This window comes from Salvelinus namaycush, chromosome 38, assembly GCF_016432855.1.
Source record: "Salvelinus namaycush isolate Seneca chromosome 38, SaNama_1.0, whole genome shotgun sequence".
Classification (NCBI taxonomy): Eukaryota; Metazoa; Chordata; class Actinopteri; order Salmoniformes; family Salmonidae; genus Salvelinus; species Salvelinus namaycush.
In genome coordinates, this window is record NC_052344.1 from 12282135 (window position 1) to 12298856 (window position 16722).

The following is a 16722-nucleotide window of genomic DNA, read 5'->3' on the forward strand; positions in this document are numbered from 1 at the left end:
CCATTTCCTAACCATATGTTTGAATGCAGGACCCACCTGCCCCTTTATAAAGTACAGTACTTAGGCAGTATAGGTGACCTAAGCCTTTGACCAAGTATCTATAATTTAATGCCAGCAATATAATGTCAAAAAGCAGAACTGAGACATCTAGTGATAGTGACGTACCCTGCTCAAAAACAAGCAGAACCGAGACACGAGCTTGTAAAAAGCATACAATGGCGCCATCTGTCGGAATATTATTTGAGCACGTTAATAATATTTCATGAATATATTTATTTTACACAAGAAGGCCACTCGAGAGCGCCTTTGTATCTGTATGGGTCGTAGACCATTGAAGTTGACATTTAAAATGGTTAAGGTAAGGGTTAAGGTTCAACACACTGTCACGGCTTATTGTGAAATAGACACAAATGACTTATTCGACATTCGTGACAGGCACGATTTTCATCACAACGCATTTCCTGTGTATTACACTATTTTCTTGACGCATTTGTGTACATTTCAAGAATTCCAATTTGCCGAGGCTAACGTTAGCACGGTTAGGGGTTAAGGTTGTGGTTAAATGCTAGCTAAGTATTAAAGGGTTAGGTTTTGGAGTTGGGTTACGGTTAGGGGAAGGGTTAGCTAACATGCAAAGTAGTTGCAAAGTAGCGAAAATGCAAAAGTTATCCATGAAGAGATTCGAACACACAACCTTTGGTTTGCTAGATTTTCGCGTTATACGCCCCTCCCTTTCGTTTCTGTATTAAGTAACCTACTGTCTTTATCAGTGATGGAAATTCACTGTATACAAAATCGTGTACTGCACACGAAAACATATACTTTTTCGTGTGTCTGTCACACATTTCCAATAGGCAATTCGTGTCTATTTCACAATATGTGAGACTGGGTTGTTAGGGTTTAGGGTAGGAACGTCCCAAGGACACTGGATAGCAATGACCATCAATAGGGCCAGGCCGACCGGACTACTATTCCATGGGAGAATGAGTGATATTCTGTCTTTTATTTTTTTTATCTGCAAGGCAATTGTCAGTGTTGACAACATTCACGGAATTATGTAGTATGATAAACTGAAACAAAACCAATTTATATATATTTTTTCTAATTTAGGTGAGTATTTAGGAAATGTAGATGCATATACTTCGGAAAAACACCAACCAAAGAACTATAATACGTATATAGATAGCACCAATAACGATAATAAGAAAAGGGGAATACATTTCTATCATCATCCAACTACTGTAGGAAAGAAAATACAAGTCCCATGATCACTGGTTTAGTGACGTCAGAGTTGACGTGCTCCCCACTCCATCAAGTGATCTTCCTCTGGTCGAGTATGCGGCTGTCGAGTGTCGACGGTTGTAAAACTGCATTCCCGGTGTTAAACTGTAACCGGAGCCTAGATGCGCGGTCAGTTTCTAACATTGAATTCGGGTCAATCGCGTCAGAGTGTGACATCCTAGGCTGAGGTCGGGAAGGTAAGAAATGGTCCTTCATTCGCATCTGTCATGTGCGCTTTTCATTCTGTAGATAGCCGTCACTTTTCCGCTACACATTCCTCTGTAACCTGCAATTCAGGTTAAAACATGTGGCTGACGTTAGTTAACTACCTTTTATTTTGAGGATGTGGTTGTGTTTTGTCATTGATGACACAAGTCGCTAGGCATCTAACAAAATCACGAGGAACAGCCAGTTACTATACACATGGTGTTATAACTTCACGTCTTTGTTGTCAGGGTTCCAGAATTTCAGTTTAATATATTTAATCTCATGTTGAATTTTTGTTTAAATATTCTGATTTTACAGTAAGTAGTCAGTCATAGCCTATACCTTTACGTCAATGCCTATAAAGGAGGGTAGCTCTCCAGGAACAACGGTTGGAGAGCCCTGCTTTAGACATTATTCTAATTAAGAGTAATGTGATCATGTTTATCATTGCCGCAGAAGTCTATTAAGTATATGATAAGAACATGGATGTCTATTTTTAGTAAGGCTGCTGGAGACCTTTCCTCTAAGTAGCTTCCAACCTGAAAGGTCAATATCCTCTGGTTTGCCATGTTGTGTAGGCCAGGCTACCACAGTCAGCCTGAAGTGTAGTTTGGACTGTTCTTTAGCCCAAAGAATAGGCTCCTATCTCTGCATTGATTTTGGAGTGTAAACTTTCTTATGTAGAACACACATGGGGTGTATTCATTAGTGCCAACTGTAGTACAACTATTTGCAACAGAACATTTTGCCACGAAAACCAGTTTCTTATTGGACAAGTTCAGGAGTTCACTTCCTGTTTCTTCCCCTTTGGTTCCTAGTGAATAAACCCCTGTTTTTCTTTTTCCACATGGAGCAGAAAATTTGGTCACAATTTTGCGATATCAGTTCAAAAATATTTGCTTGAAAAGATAGCCCATATGTCTGAAAACATTACCCCCCCCCCAAAATAATCAGAAACGCATTGTAATCTCCATAAATAGGGCTACTCTATTAATGTAAACTACCAGCCGCATGGTGCTCAACCCTGCTGGAGTTTGGTCAAAACAACGCTTTGCTTCAAAAACATTTGGTCTAAACCAGGGGTGTCAAACTCATTCCACGGAGGGCCTAGTGTCTGCAGGTTTTTGGTTTTTCCTTTCAATAAAGCCCTAGACAACCAGGTGTGGGGAGTTCCTAACTAATTAGTGATGTTAATTCATCAATCAAGTACAAGGGAGGAGCGAAAACCCGCAGACACTCGGCCCCCCGTGGAATGAGTTTGACACCTGTGGTCTAAACGGTTACTGACTGTTTTGTCTTCCTCTCTCAGCAGAGCAGCGGGAGGAAGCAGGACGTGTGGAAAAGGAGACAGCGAACCACACAGAGAGAGAGAGAGAGAGAGAGAGAAAGAACCTACTTAAGCTAGGAGCTGCCCCCTTTCTCTGACATGCCCAGTGTCCTGTCTGTGTTATGGAACATGTGACGCCCTGCGAGGATGTGCCCCCACCGCTGATGTACCGTGTGGAACGGCCTGTGTTCAATGAGGCCTACCTTCACACCCAGCTCCTGCACCCGAGAGAGAGGATCCCCAAGACCATCAGGCAGAGACTGGCACAGCAGCTCCAGTAAGCATATACATCGAGTTAGTGTCCACAGACCTGGGTTGTGTTTAATAGTACACACTGTAGCAAAACTTTTGCAACAGAAAATGGAAAACATTTGTGGTTCTTATTGGACAGGTCCAGGTAGTCCCACCCTGTTTCAGTTTGTTTTCTGCCGTTAGGCGACTAAAGAACACGACCCTGTTACAGATATGAACAGACTGTAGTGTTGTGTTCTTCAATCCTGGTCATTGGGACCCACAGTGTGTTCAAGTGTTGTTCCAGCCCAGTAGACATACCTATCAGTGTTTTGATGACCTGGATTGAAGAACATTGCTGAGTGTGTGACTGGGATGTGGAATTATGCAATACCTTGTTTCAGGAAATTTGTTGCGACTCAAAGCTTATGTGAAGTTATGATTATTATTTTTTTATCTGACAAAATGTGTCTAGTATTACACTAGTAGAAGTACACACCCATTTACTTGCTGCTAGGAAGCTTCCCTAATAGATAAGCTGATTAAGCACACACACCTACTCACTCACTCTCTCTCTTCCCAGCTGCTCGTCAGAGAAGGCCAAAGCCATTGCTCTGAGCTTCCTGCCCATTTTAACATGGCTGCCGTCCTACCCTGTCAAGGAGTACCTGTTTGGGGACCTGGTCTCAGGCCTCAGCACGGGGGTCATGCAGCTACCTCAAGGTCAGTGGTGTTGGAGTCAGGGGTATACTGCTGCACTTCCCAGGATGGGTTTAATGTCACTTCTCAGAATGGTGCTCGTTTTAATAAAGTTATATCGAAGCTGAATCATTGTTGATTGTGCTGAATGTTTGTGATTTTTCCCTTTAAAGCGACTAAAACTCAACAACACGTTCCAATAAAAAGCCTACCAGTTTATGCTTTGATTGAAATCAAATACAGATATGGCTTGTTGTTGACATGTGCTTTAAAATTCACTCACGAAACAGTAGTTACACATCATTCAAGAAGACTCCATATTCTTTTAACATTAACAACGCAGAGATCAAATGTCTGGTTTGGCAGATGCAGCTTGGAATGTCACCTGTAAAAACATGACAAATTGTCATTCATGATAGGCGATCACCATCATTGACAATTTTGACGTTAGGAGGGTCTAATTTAGTGCTTGAGGGTAATAAAAAAACAAACATGTATTTGAGCCAACGTGTAGGTATACACAGATGTTGCATTTGGAGGATGTATTTTCTTCATATTGTAAAAGGATTTTATTCAATGATACATCTGTCGGTACAAACCTATAAAGAAAAGTGCCACACCGCTGGTGAGACCGGCCATGAGCTGAGCCAACAACAAGGCTGCTAGGCAACCATCTTCTGCTTGGAGATAAGGGACGAGTGTTGAAGTGGTAATGCCAGATGCTGCCTTAATGAAGAGATTGTTTTATACTAAACAAAAATATAAACACAACATGTAAAGTGTTGGTTCCATGAGCTGAAATAAAAGATCCCAACAATTTTCCATACACACAAAAAGCTTATTTCTCTCAAATGTTGTGCACAAATTTGTTTACATCCCAGTTAGTGAGCATTCTTTGGCTAGATAATCCATCCAGTTGACAGGTGAGGCATATTAAGAAGCTGATTAAACAGCATGATCATTACACAGATGCACCTTGTGCTGGGGACAAAAGGCCACTCTAAACTGTGCAGTTTTGTCACACAACACAATGCCACAGAAATCTCAAGTTGAGTGTGCAATTGGCATGCTGACTGCAGGAATGTCCACGAGCTGTTGCCAGATCATTTAATGTTATTTTTTTTAAAACAATAAGCCACTTTCAACGTAATTTTGGAGCATTTGGCAATGCGTCCAACCGGCCTCACAACCGCAGACCAGCCCAGGACCTCCACGTCCGGCTTCTTCTGAGGAGTATTTCTGTCTGTAACAAAGCCCTTTTGTGGGGAAAAACTCATTCTGATTGACTGGGCCTGGCTCCCCAGTGGGTGGACCTATGCCCACCCATGGCTGCGTCCTGCCCAGTCATATGAAATCCATAGATTAGGGCCTAATATATTTATTTCAATTGACTGATTTCTTTATATATATGAACTGTAACTCAGCAACATCTTTGAAATTGTTGCATGTTGCGTTTATATTTTTGTTCAGCATATACAGTACCAGTCAAGTTTGGACACACCTACTCATTCCAGTGTTTTTCTTTATTTTTACTATTGTGGAATAATAGTGAAGACATCAAAACTATGAAATAACACATGGAATCATGTCGTAACCAAAAAAAGTGTTAAACAAATCAAAATATATTTTATATTTGAGATCCTTCAAACTAGCCATCCTTTGCCTTGATGACAGCTCTGCACACTCTTGGCATTCTCTCAACCAGCTTCACCTGGATGCCAAGAGTGTGTCTTCACTATTCTACAATGTAGAAAATAGTATTAAAAAAAAAAATCGAATGAATAAGTGTGTCCTAACTTTGACTGGTACTGTATTTATTATGGATCCCCATTAGTTCCTGCCAAGGCAGCAGCTTCTCTTCCTGGGGTCCATCAAAATTAAGGAAGTTATACAATTTAAAAAATATTTCACAACACATTGTGTGCCCTCAGGCCCCTACTCTACTACCACATATCTACAACACAAAATCCATGTGGGTGTATGGTGCATATGTTATCGTGTGTGTGTATGCATGTGCCTGTGTTTGTGTTGCTTCAGTCCCCGTTGTTCCATAAGGTGTATTTTTATCTTTTTTAAATGTGATTTTATTGCTTGCATGAGTTACTTGATGTGGAATAGAGTTCCATGTAGTCATGGCTCTATGTAGTACTATGTGCCTTCCATAGTCTGTTCTGGACATGGACTGTGAAGAGACCTCTGGTGTGTCTTGTGGGGTATTCATGGGTGTCTGATCTGTGTGCTAGTAGTTCAAACAGACAGCTTGGTGCATTCAACATGTCAACACCTCTCACAAATACAAGTAGTGATGAAGTAAATCTCTCCTCCACTTTGAGCCAGGAGAGATTGACATGCATATATTAATATTAGCGCTCTGTGTACAGCCAAGGGCCAGCCGTGCTGCCCTGTTCTGAGCCAATTGCAATTTTTCTAAGTCCCTCTTTGTGGCACCTGACCACACGACTGAACAGTAGTCCAGGTGCGACAAAACTAGAACCTGTAGGACCTGCGTTGCTGTTAAGAAGGTAGAGTAGTTCTTTATTATGGACAGACTTCTCCCAATCTTAGCTACTGTTGTATCAATGTGTGTATGCACTGGGTAGTAGAACATCATTCCATCTCTCTCCCCAGGTCTTGCCTATGCCATGCTGGCTGCCGTGCCTCCTGTGTATGGCCTGTACTCCTCCTTCTACCCCGTCCTGCTCTACACCTTCTTTGGGACCTCTAGACACATATCTATAGGTGAGCCATCCCGATGACAGAGCTCCAGCTAGTGCAGAGGAAGTCACTTTACACTATTGAGATGTATAATGTGGCTAACCAGGAGCGGGGTCGTGTTCAGTGTTATAAACTGGGTGGTTCGAGCCCTGAATGCTGATTGGCTGACAGTCGTGGTATATCAGACCGTATACCACGGGTATGACAACGTTTATTTTTACTGCTCTAATTACGTTGGTAACCAGTTTATAATGGCAATAAGGCACCTCTGGGGTTTGTGATATATGGCCAATATACCAAGGCTAAGGGCTGTATGCAGGCTGTATACTCCGCGTTGTGTCGTGCATAAGAACAGCCCTTTACCCGTGGTATATTGACCATATACCACACCTCCTCGGGGCTTATTGCTTAAGTAAACGTAGAGGTACAGATACTACCCGAACGTCTCTAATAAGAACATTGACTTTTGTTTTCCCTTGCAAACCGGTTTGTTACTTTGTGCCCTACTGAACACTACCCCTGCAGCCGACCTGTGGTGATAATGGATGTTACTCCTACTGGGTGTTCCAATGAAGTAGTCCTGGTTGTATTCACATAGTTTTCCTGTAGGTCTCTACCCCTGGACAGCCGTGGCCTTTTCACTTCTTGGACAGAGAGTTTTGTATTCCGATGACTGTGCCAAGTACAGACTGACCATTCCAAACCACGCCAACAACAGGTGAATTCCAAATGGCACCCTATTCCCTATTTAGTGCTCTACTGTTGGTCAGAGCCCTATCGGGCCCGGGTCAACAGTAGTCCACTATGAAGGTAATATGGTGCTATATGGGACTAAGCCTTCTCATCCACCCAGGGAGCCCAGTCAACCAAGAGTCTGGGTGTTACCTCTGAGAGATTAATATGTTTAAGAGTAACAGATAAAGTGACCAGAATAATAGCTAAACTATTTTTTTCATGACACTTCAGGAAATGAGCCAAGTTTTGAAATGGTTTACTTTGGGAATTGATCGGTGTCCTTGTTAAGCTTGGGTGAGGTCAGGTCTCTTGGCATATAGTGACCCCATCTGTTGCACATAGACAGGCTAGATTTATGGGAACATTCAAGGCAGACATAGCCTTGTCTCCAATTTCAGCCGTCACGTTTGTCTCCTTTTGACAACTCGGTGAGTCAGTGAATCACATTAAACACTTCAACAAGAAAAGAAGAACTAAAACCGTCTTGGAAATAGTTAGCGGCAGCAGTTGTAACAAAATGGCCTCCGCCCAAATTGTGGCCTTAAGGAGGGCAGTTGCTGTAGTAACTTGCGACTGCCTTCTCTCCCTCTGAGGCAGGGATGAAGGAATATTTTGGCACCCGTTCAAGTCTTGGGCAAAAGCCCGTGTCAACATCTCTAGTTGCAAACGTAACGAGCTAACACAAGCAAACCTGACCTGGAAATGAGAACACCTTTTTAACATGACTTTTTACATGGCTTCATACCTCTTTTACCAGACACAGAGACTTGCCCCGGCAGAGGCGCCTGGACTGGGTTCACAGCTGTTTGCACTGGTGTGTCACTGATGTCTCCCCTCTCTATTAAACAATTACTGATAAAGAACCTGGCACCTTGGCGACTGACTGATAACCTCGAGGGGAATGAGTGCTATGTTCATTATTTGACCAAGGGGGAGTGCCAAAGCTACCAAGTCAAACTGTTGTATGAGTCAATGTCATGAAATAATAATATATTCCATTTAACAGACACTTTTATCCAAAGCGACTTACAGTCATGCGTGCATACATTTTCCGTGTGTGTGGCCCCGGGAAGCGAACCCACAATTTTGGCGGTGCGTGCTCTACCAATTGAGCCATACAGGATGAGAGGCAATGGTCAGTCAGACTCAACCGGCTGAAGAGAGAGTGCTCCTCATAGTTCATTTCATTGAATTCATTTATACTTCTATTATTCTGTTTTATTTCAGAGTGATGTCATCATATTCAGTATCAATAAGCTGCCAGGTGTTAAGTCCTTTGTCTGTGTCCCTGAACCCTATAACTCCTTAACCCTGTCCCTTAAAAGCCCATACCCCTAAACCATTAACCCCCAGCGGTGTCGGAAGTCAATTCCTGGAGGGCCGAGTGTCGGTTGGTTTTCGCTTCTCTCCTGTTCTTCATTGATCAGTTAAGGTCACTAATTAGTAAGGAACTCCCTGGTTGTCTTGGTCTTAATTGAACACATTTTGCATTTACATTTGAGTCATTTAGCAGACACTCTTATCCAGAGCGACTTACAGGAGCAATTAGGGTTAAGTGCCTTGCTCAAGGGCACATTGACAGACTTTTCACCTCGTCGATTTTGAACCAGCGACATTTCGGTTAGTGTCATAACGCTCTTAACCATGAGGCAGCCTGCTACCACACATGGAAAGGAAATAACAAAAACAGCTAACATTCAGCCCTCCAGGAGTTGAGTTTGACACCCCTAATGTTGTGGCTGTGCTCTCTGCAGGCACATTTGCGGTGATCAGCCTGATGATTGGAGGAGTGGTGGTGAGGGAGGCCCCTGACTCCATGTTCACCATCCAGGCCCTGAATGGTACCGCCACCAACACCACCGTCTTCATCGACACAGAGGCCCGCGATGCCAGGAGGGTCCACGTAGCCGTAGTCCTCACCACCCTGGTGGGAGTCATACAGGTGGGTTACACTCCCCTCTTCCACCTTCAGAAAAATGTCCCCTCAAATAACCCAGCATCCTCTCTGCTGGACAGTAAGTGCATGAGACCACGGATTATTCCATGTTGCCACTAGCTTTCCCACCACTAGTCAGTCTCTCAATAAGAGGTCAAAGTTTTCATGCTGAAGATAAGGATCATCCCATAACCTTGGGGGTTTGTGGTTTCAACAGGTTGCTCAGCGCCCACTGTTTACTCAACCATAGTGGGATCCACAGGACCGCAACTTAGTTGACCTAATGTCAACCTACTTTATCTATGTTGACATTTATTATGCAAGTAAATCGTCATCATCTACTCTCCCCTTGTTTGTCTTTCTCTCTGTTTGTCTCCTTCTTTCCATTCCCCCCAGCTGGTCCTGGGGTTGTTGCGGTTTGGCTTTGTGGCCATCTACCTCACGGAGCCCCTGGTACGCGGATTCACCACGGCCGCGGCAGTCCACGTCTTCATCTCTCAGCTTAAATACCTGCTGGGCATCCAGACCCCGCGCTTCAGTGGGCCCCTGTCCGCTCTTCACGTGAGTCACTGACGGGGCCTCTCAGAGGCCTCTACCGCTGGATGGGGTCCCCTGCATGAGGAATGGAGTGGTTAAATTTTAAACGGCAGCAGACAGGAAAGTCATCCACATTATAGGAGTCCGTGGATGTACTCTGCTGTAATACATGGGCATTAGGCCTAGTTTACAAGCCTGCATGGTTTAGTTATAAATCGACAAATGATTAATTCCTGATAAATATAGATTGTGAGTTTTATGCAATGCTCTCGGGGACACACTCCCAGGTCTCTCACACCCCCTCTCTCCTCCCAGAGTGTTACGGCCGTGTTCAGTGACATCACCAGCACCAACGTGACCACGTTGATTGTGGGCGTGGTCTGCATGGTAGTCCTCTACTGCGTGAAGGACCTCAACGAGCGCTTCAAGAAGAAGCTGCCTGTGCCCATCCCTGGAGAGATCATTGTGGTCATGGTCTCAACGGGGATCTCCTATGGTCTCAGTCTGTCAGAGAACTACCAAGTGGACGTGGTCGGGACAATTCCATCCGGGTAAGAAAAGGGCTTTTCACACTACTGGGCCGATCCAAACCAAGCTGTACTGAACTGGCCTTCGGCCCAGCCAAATCAAACGGGTTACTGTATGCATCCTACATGGTTACTAGAACCTGAAAAGCACAATACGATAACCCAATATCCAAGCCAGTACGGTTCAGGTCAGCTCTATAGTGGGAAAAGGTATCGGTGGCATATTATGGTCCAAAAAGTGTTTAGTGAGTCAAAATGCACAAGTAACAACATCAGAAGACTTGTACTGTACAAACAGTTGTTACTATTCAATCAACTTTTCAGACAATATTTGTTATTTGTTTCCAGGCTGCTTCCACCTGCAATCCCAGACTTCTCTCTGTTGCCCAACTTGGTAACGGATTCTATCGCCATAGCGGTGGTGGGCTTCTCCATGGGAATCTCTTTGGCCAAGATCTTTGCTCTGAAACACGGCTACAGTGTGGATGGTAACCAGGTCAGTTTCTCCACAGTACTGTAGCCATTATAGCCTTGGAGAGTGGAGATGTCAAAGAACGTCATAGCATTTCTCCCACTAATGGTTAGGATTGGGGGAGGGAAGCTGATCCTAGATCTGTATCTATGGGATACTTTACCCCAGAGTCTAACCCGTTGGCTCTGTGTTGCCCTGTAGGGGCTGATCCTAGATCTGTACCTGTGGGATACTTTACCCCAGAGCCTAACCCGTTGGCTCTGTGTTGCCCTGTAGGAGCTGATTGCCCTGGGCCTGTGTAACTTTGTCAGCTCCTTCTTCCACACCTTCGCCATCACCTGTTCCATGTCCCGCAGTCTGGTGCAGGAGAGCACTGGAGGCAATACGCAGGTAACACACATGCTCAGACACACACATACATAGATGCATAGTCACTTTAATAACTCTACCTACATGTACATATTACCTCGACTAACCGGTGCCTCCGCACATTGACTCTGTACCGTTACCCCTGTATATAGCCTCGCTATTGTTATTTTACTGCTGCTCTTTAATTGTTACTTTTAAGGGCTTGTAAGTAAGCATTTTTCTGTAAGGTCTACACCTGTTGTATTCGGCGCATGTGACAAATAAAATTTGATTTGATACAGTGACACACACACACCCATCCTGTTTGCTGGGCCCACACTGAGTGTATGGCCATTAACATGACACAGTTGTCCTTTCATTACATGTGTCACCTCATAACGGGAGCTAAATTGGCGCCATAAAGATTAGATCAACAGACGCTTCTGTGCAGACTCAAGGAAGGCTAAATGATAGGTGTGTTAACTTACCTTATCTCTGTGTGTCTTTGCAGATTGCGGGTCTGTTGTCGTCTATGGTGGTGTTGCTGGTGGTGGTGGCCATTGGTTTTGTCTTCCAGCCTCTGCCACAGGTGGGTGTAACTGTTACCGACCAACTCCACCTACAGCGGGTGTTCTATGAGACGGCTAAGGAAGAATGAGGACGGGAAACAGCCCTGTCAGAGGCACTATCTTTATTTAATATATCCCTTGCAAAATGTCAACCAATTAAAAAGTCGCATTGATGTTGGAATTTGAATCGCTATTACAGTAGCCTATATAATAAATATTTGCATTGAAATGTCCAATCCTATTCTTTTGAATGGTAATTCACCCCAACTCAACCCTGATCCCTCCCCCCTGTCCTTTCAGACCGCGCTGGCTGCCATCATCATGGTTAACCTGCTGGGGATGTTTAAACAATTCAGGGACATCCCTGCCCTGTGGAGGACCAGCAAGATCGAGTTGGTGAGTCTGGACCGCAACACAACTCCTTCTGATTACATCTGACCCAGGGTCATTTCAGGAAGTACACTGTAATTTCAATTATCTTAAATGCTTTTCAATGTAGAAAACTTGGAATTTGGTTTACTTTCTGAATTGACTAAAATGTAAACAATTTAAATGATCTGACCGCACCATGACCACATCACACCAGAAAACCCAATCGGACAGATTCCTTCAGTACATGTCATGCTATGGTAGCCTTGTCCCAGATCAGTTTGCTATGGTAGCCTTGTCCCAGATCAGTTTGCTATGGTAGCCTTGTCCCAGATCAGTTTGCTATGGTAGCCTTGTCCCAGATCAGTTTGCTATGGTAGCCTTGTCCCAGATTAGTTTGCTATGGTAGCCTTGTCCCAGATTAGTTTGCTATGGTAGCCTTGTCCCAGATCAGTTTGCTATGGAAGCCTTGTCCCAGATCAGTTTGCTATGGAAGCCTTGTCCCAGATCAGTTTGCCATGGAAGCCTTGTCCCAGATCAGTTTGCTATGGTAGCCTTGTCCCAGATCAGTTTGCTATGGTAGCCTGGTCCCAGATCAGTTTGCTATGGAAGCCTGGTCCCAGATCAGTGTGCTATGGTAGCCTTGTCACAGATCAGTGTGCTATGGTAGCCTTGTCCCAGATCAGTTTGCTATGGAAGCCTGGTCCCAGATCAGTTTGCTATGGTAGCTTTGTCCCAGATCAGTTTGCTATGGTAGCTTTGTCCCAGATCAGTTTGCTATGGTAGCTTTGTCCCAGATCAGTTTGCTATGGTAGCCTTGTCCCAGATCAGTGCTATGGAAGCCTGGTCCCAGATCAGTGTGCTATGGTAGCCTTGTCCCAGATCAGTTTGCGCTGTCTTACCGTATGATCATATGGTCATTGCATGACAGTGACTGTAGGAGTTGGATACACAGCACAAAGAGATCTGGGACGAGGCCTATACTATGGATCTGTAACCATTGTTGCTTTGGTCTGTATGTCTTCCAGGCTATCTGGCTGGTAGCCTTTGTGGCCTCTGTGCTGTTGGGCCTTGATCTTGGACTTCTGGTGGCCTTAGGATTTGCCATCCTGAGTGTCATCTACAGAACACAGAGGTACTAAACCATCCTACTACTTTTGAAATATATTCAAGTTTAGTATTTAATATTCCCTTCACGATCACTGGTAACCACTTCATATCACCAGCTTCATTTGGAAAAAAGGTAGATTTTTTTCAGTTTTAATCTGTCCAATGGAAATGTATGAAATAACTGTGCTAAAACGTTTCAATATCTCTCGCCCCCTTCTTTTCCACAGCCCAAAGAGTGTGATCCTGGGACAGGTCCTGGACACAGGCCTGTACTGTGACGTGGATGAATATGAAAAAGTAATATTGTAACTCTCTGTATGGTCTTACAGTTGCAGGCACTAAAAAGCTAGGTTTCATTAAAGTATTGAACAATTGCCTAGCGGTAGTTTGTCACAAAAAAATTGTAATGGTGGACAAGGTTTTTATAAATGAACTTTTTAGTGGCCGTAACTGGCCTGTAACTACCCTTGGATAGACTGAGAAAGTACATGGTGTTGGATGAGGAGTGAGACCTGTGATTCTGCCTCTCTGTTCCAGGCAGCTGAATGCACAGGGATTAAGATTTTCCACTCAAACTCTTCAATCTACTTTGCAAACAGTGACCTTTATTTGAACGCCCTCAAAGAGAAGGTAATCTCAGCTGCCGTGTGTGTTTCTGTGTGTGGAATATGCAGAGTTGCATAAGTTTTCATTTTTGTCCGACTATGTTACGGGTAAAGCACTTTAGGCCTAGCAAACTAGTCCATCTCTCTTGTAGACTGTAGCTACACTACAGTTCAGTGAGGGATCCTTGCATTGGGAAAAAACAGCTTGGCCCATCCTGTCTCGTCATATTTAAACATGTGTACAGACAGGAGTGGACCCCGTACATCTCCAGGCTATACGGAAAGCCCGAAAAAGAGAACTCAAGAAGGAGAGCGCAGAGAGGGAGAGCCAGAACCACAAGTCACCACAAAAAATGAGAGCTGTCGTCAAACTGGTGAGCCCATTCAATATGGGATTTTTCTACTCTGTTCACAATATCACTATTTGGTTTACTTCCCCTGCTTCTTGTTGAAACACGCCACATATTGACACTGTAACCAGAACACCAGACAGACGGGCAGAATTGAAGGCCTTCCCGTAGTCATTTTCTAAGAGGCTTTTGCTGTTAGTCTTGTTGTGGTTGGTTTGAAGCCAAAAGAGGTGTGATTGCCTGGTACAATTTTGGTCTCCTTCATTCTACTGTGTGATTGGCTAACACTTGGTCTCGTTCATTCTACTGTGTGATTGGCAGACACGATATTGGTTTCCTTCATTCTCCTATATGATTAGCTGATACAATTTCCGTCGTTTTGTGATTGGGACAGGATGTGGAGCTGGGCGTAACTCACGAAGTGGTGGCAGGGGGCGGCTCCCAGAACCACTTGGAGGTGCAGGGGAACGGGCAGGTGGCCGAGACCCACACAGAGTCAGACTCTGAGGAGACCCGGTTCCTAGAGCCCCTCTGTCCTGTCCACACCCTCATTCTGGACTGGACCCCCGTCAACTTCATTGATTCTGTGGGAGCCAAAGCAATCAAGTTGGTAAGGGACCTTATCTCGACTCGCAGAGCACTGGGGTCTGTTCAGAAGTGTAACATTACAGAACAGACATGTTGTAGAACAGATATGCCTTTGTCATGCAGAATTGGGCGTAATGTCAGCTTTGTTCATGACATTTCTATCGTAATGTTGGGCCCTTCTGAACAGGACTCTGGTGTTACTGCTGATCGACTCTTAAGTTTCCAACTTCCTCATTTCGTGGTGTTCTCATGAGTTTTTCTCTCTGCAGGTGATCAAGGAGTATGCAGCTGTGGATGTGTGTGTCTTCATCGCCGGCTGCAGCAGTGAGTTATAACGTACTGGTCTAGATTACTATTAAAAAACCTGAGGGTAACTGAACTAGAGGTTGTTTAAGACACTAGCCTGAGCAACGATAACACTAGTCAGTCAGATATAGGCCTACCTACCAGCTGTGTGTTGTTTCCTAACAGGAACTCTGCTGGCTGAACTCCGCACCCTGCAGTTCTTCACCGGGGTCGCGACCCCAGAAATGGTCTTCCCCACCGTCCATGATGCTGTATTGCACTGTCGGCGCCGGACTGCCCCGCCCACCATCCCAGCCATCCAATGACATTGTCCGACGGGGGACATCAAGGGGGAGGGGACACAGGGCCACATGCACCTAAGGCTGCTCTAAAGCCGTGTTCACATTGGCAGTTTGAAGTGACTCAAATCCTTTATTATATATAGATATATAAACAATTCAAATCTGTTCCTGCAGTCTGAACAGCAAATGGATTAGGATATTTCTAGCCACATTTCAAACCACCTTCGTAGGTGGAAGTCAGATACAAATCTGATTCCTGGCCATCTGACGTGTTTGAACAGTGAAATCTGATTTATTTGCCCTCAAGGTGTTTTTAGACTGTTATTTGGCATCTCTTGATGCTTGCTAGCTACTCTGACAAGAACGTGGTAGTTAACTAGCTTGTTAATTGTTTAAAATTATTTTGATTTTGAACATGCAAAGCAACTGGGAAACGTCCATGGCAGGAGTCGTCACCTTAGCCTGCTACATAACTTCTGAGTGCTAGGAAGCATAAACACCACCAATCAGCCTACACCACTGCACACACACCCGGTGTTACTATGACAACTAGCGTAGCCATGTCAGCAAATGACTGCTGTCTGAACACAAACTAATCTGATTTGGTAACTTGTAACTTGATGTTTGGAGAGTCAGCATCCCAAAATGGATGAAAAAAACCTGATTTGAGCATTAAGGCCTGCAGTGTGAACAAGGCTTAGGTGACCCAGGGGAGTTGGGACTGGAGACAGTCTGAACGCCCATCTCCAAGTGCAACTTTTTGTTTTAAGCTGAGATATATATTTAATAAAGATGGGTTTGGTTTTATTGCTAACATTCCTATGGGCTGCAGCGTGCAGTACTCTTGGCGTTTTATGCTAAGAGCAAGCCATTTATGAATTTACTTTGTCTTTGAAATGGTTTCAAGCACTTGTGTTCGTCACAGCATTGTCCCAAAGTAGAAGAGAAATAGCAACACTCAGGTTTTTAGGTCACATTTTGTTGAGTGCCGAGGGTCTTTTCAGAGCACCCCCTTTAGTGGTTACATTTGAGATCCAGGAGAGCAACACTGAATAGGCCCACCACTGTAGCTCTGGCATGTTGAATAGATGTTACTTTTACTGTGATGTTTTCCTCAACGATTGGCCTCTTGTTACCCCTTTCCTGCTGAATATCTAAGAAATGCATCATTCCAGTTCCAGTCATTGTACAATCGGTGTGCAAATCTACAACAAACTAATCAGGGACGCTGTCAGGATGGCCACTTCAGATAATAATCTGCTGTTTTGTCAAGTGTCTTTAAATCAGTGATATGCAGTTGAATTTACTATATGAATAACCAGTCACCACAGCAGCTGAACACTGCGTTTGGTCCGATTTAAGTCACTCATCTAGTGCTGTATGTTGTGTTGGTTCAAAGCTATGAATTTGTACATTTGGAAAGTTATCAATATTTTTGTGATAATAATATACCGTTCAAATGTACTGTACATATCTTACAGCTTAAGACTTTTACATCAATAAACAATGCAGTTTTATAGTACAGGTCA

General features: G+C 44.1%; 1 protein-coding gene across 2 annotated transcripts; it reads left to right on the forward strand.

Moving 5' to 3' along the window:
- Positions 1 to 1306: 1306 nt before the first annotated feature.
- Positions 1307 to 16720, forward strand: LOC120032153 (prestin-like). Of its 2 annotated transcripts, none has more exons than XM_038978118.1 (18): positions 1307 to 1478; positions 2798 to 3092; positions 3630 to 3769; positions 6374 to 6484; positions 8950 to 9137; positions 9528 to 9692; positions 9984 to 10219; positions 10544 to 10691; positions 10944 to 11057; positions 11527 to 11604; positions 11885 to 11980; positions 12982 to 13088; positions 13291 to 13360; positions 13601 to 13693; positions 13914 to 14042; positions 14413 to 14628; positions 14876 to 14930; positions 15078 to 16720. In XM_038978118.1, the coding sequence occupies exons 2-18, from the start codon at positions 2938 to 2940 to the stop codon at positions 15215 to 15217; spliced, it is 2241 nt and encodes a 746-aa protein (XP_038834046.1). In that variant the 5' UTR covers positions 1307 to 1478; positions 2798 to 2937; the 3' UTR covers positions 15218 to 16720. The 2 variants fall into 2 exon arrangements, with proteins under 2 accessions (XP_038834046.1, XP_038834047.1); XM_038978119.1 differs by having other exon boundaries at positions 2801 to 3092.
- Positions 16721 to 16722: the final 2 nt, after the last annotated feature.

Excerpts from the sequence above, each read along its gene's own strand:
- LOC120032153 (XM_038978118.1), top strand. The coding sequence starts at position 2,938 with ATGGAACATGTGACGCCCTGCGAGGATGTGCCCCCACCGCTGATGTAC. Across the intron at positions 9,693-9,983 it reads GGCCCCTGTCCGCTCTTCAC|AGTGTTACGGCCGTGTTCAG; the intron begins GTGAGTCACTGA and ends CTCTCCTCCCAG. Across the intron at positions 11,605-11,884 it reads TCTTCCAGCCTCTGCCACAG|ACCGCGCTGGCTGCCATCAT; the intron begins GTGGGTGTAACT and ends CTGTCCTTTCAG.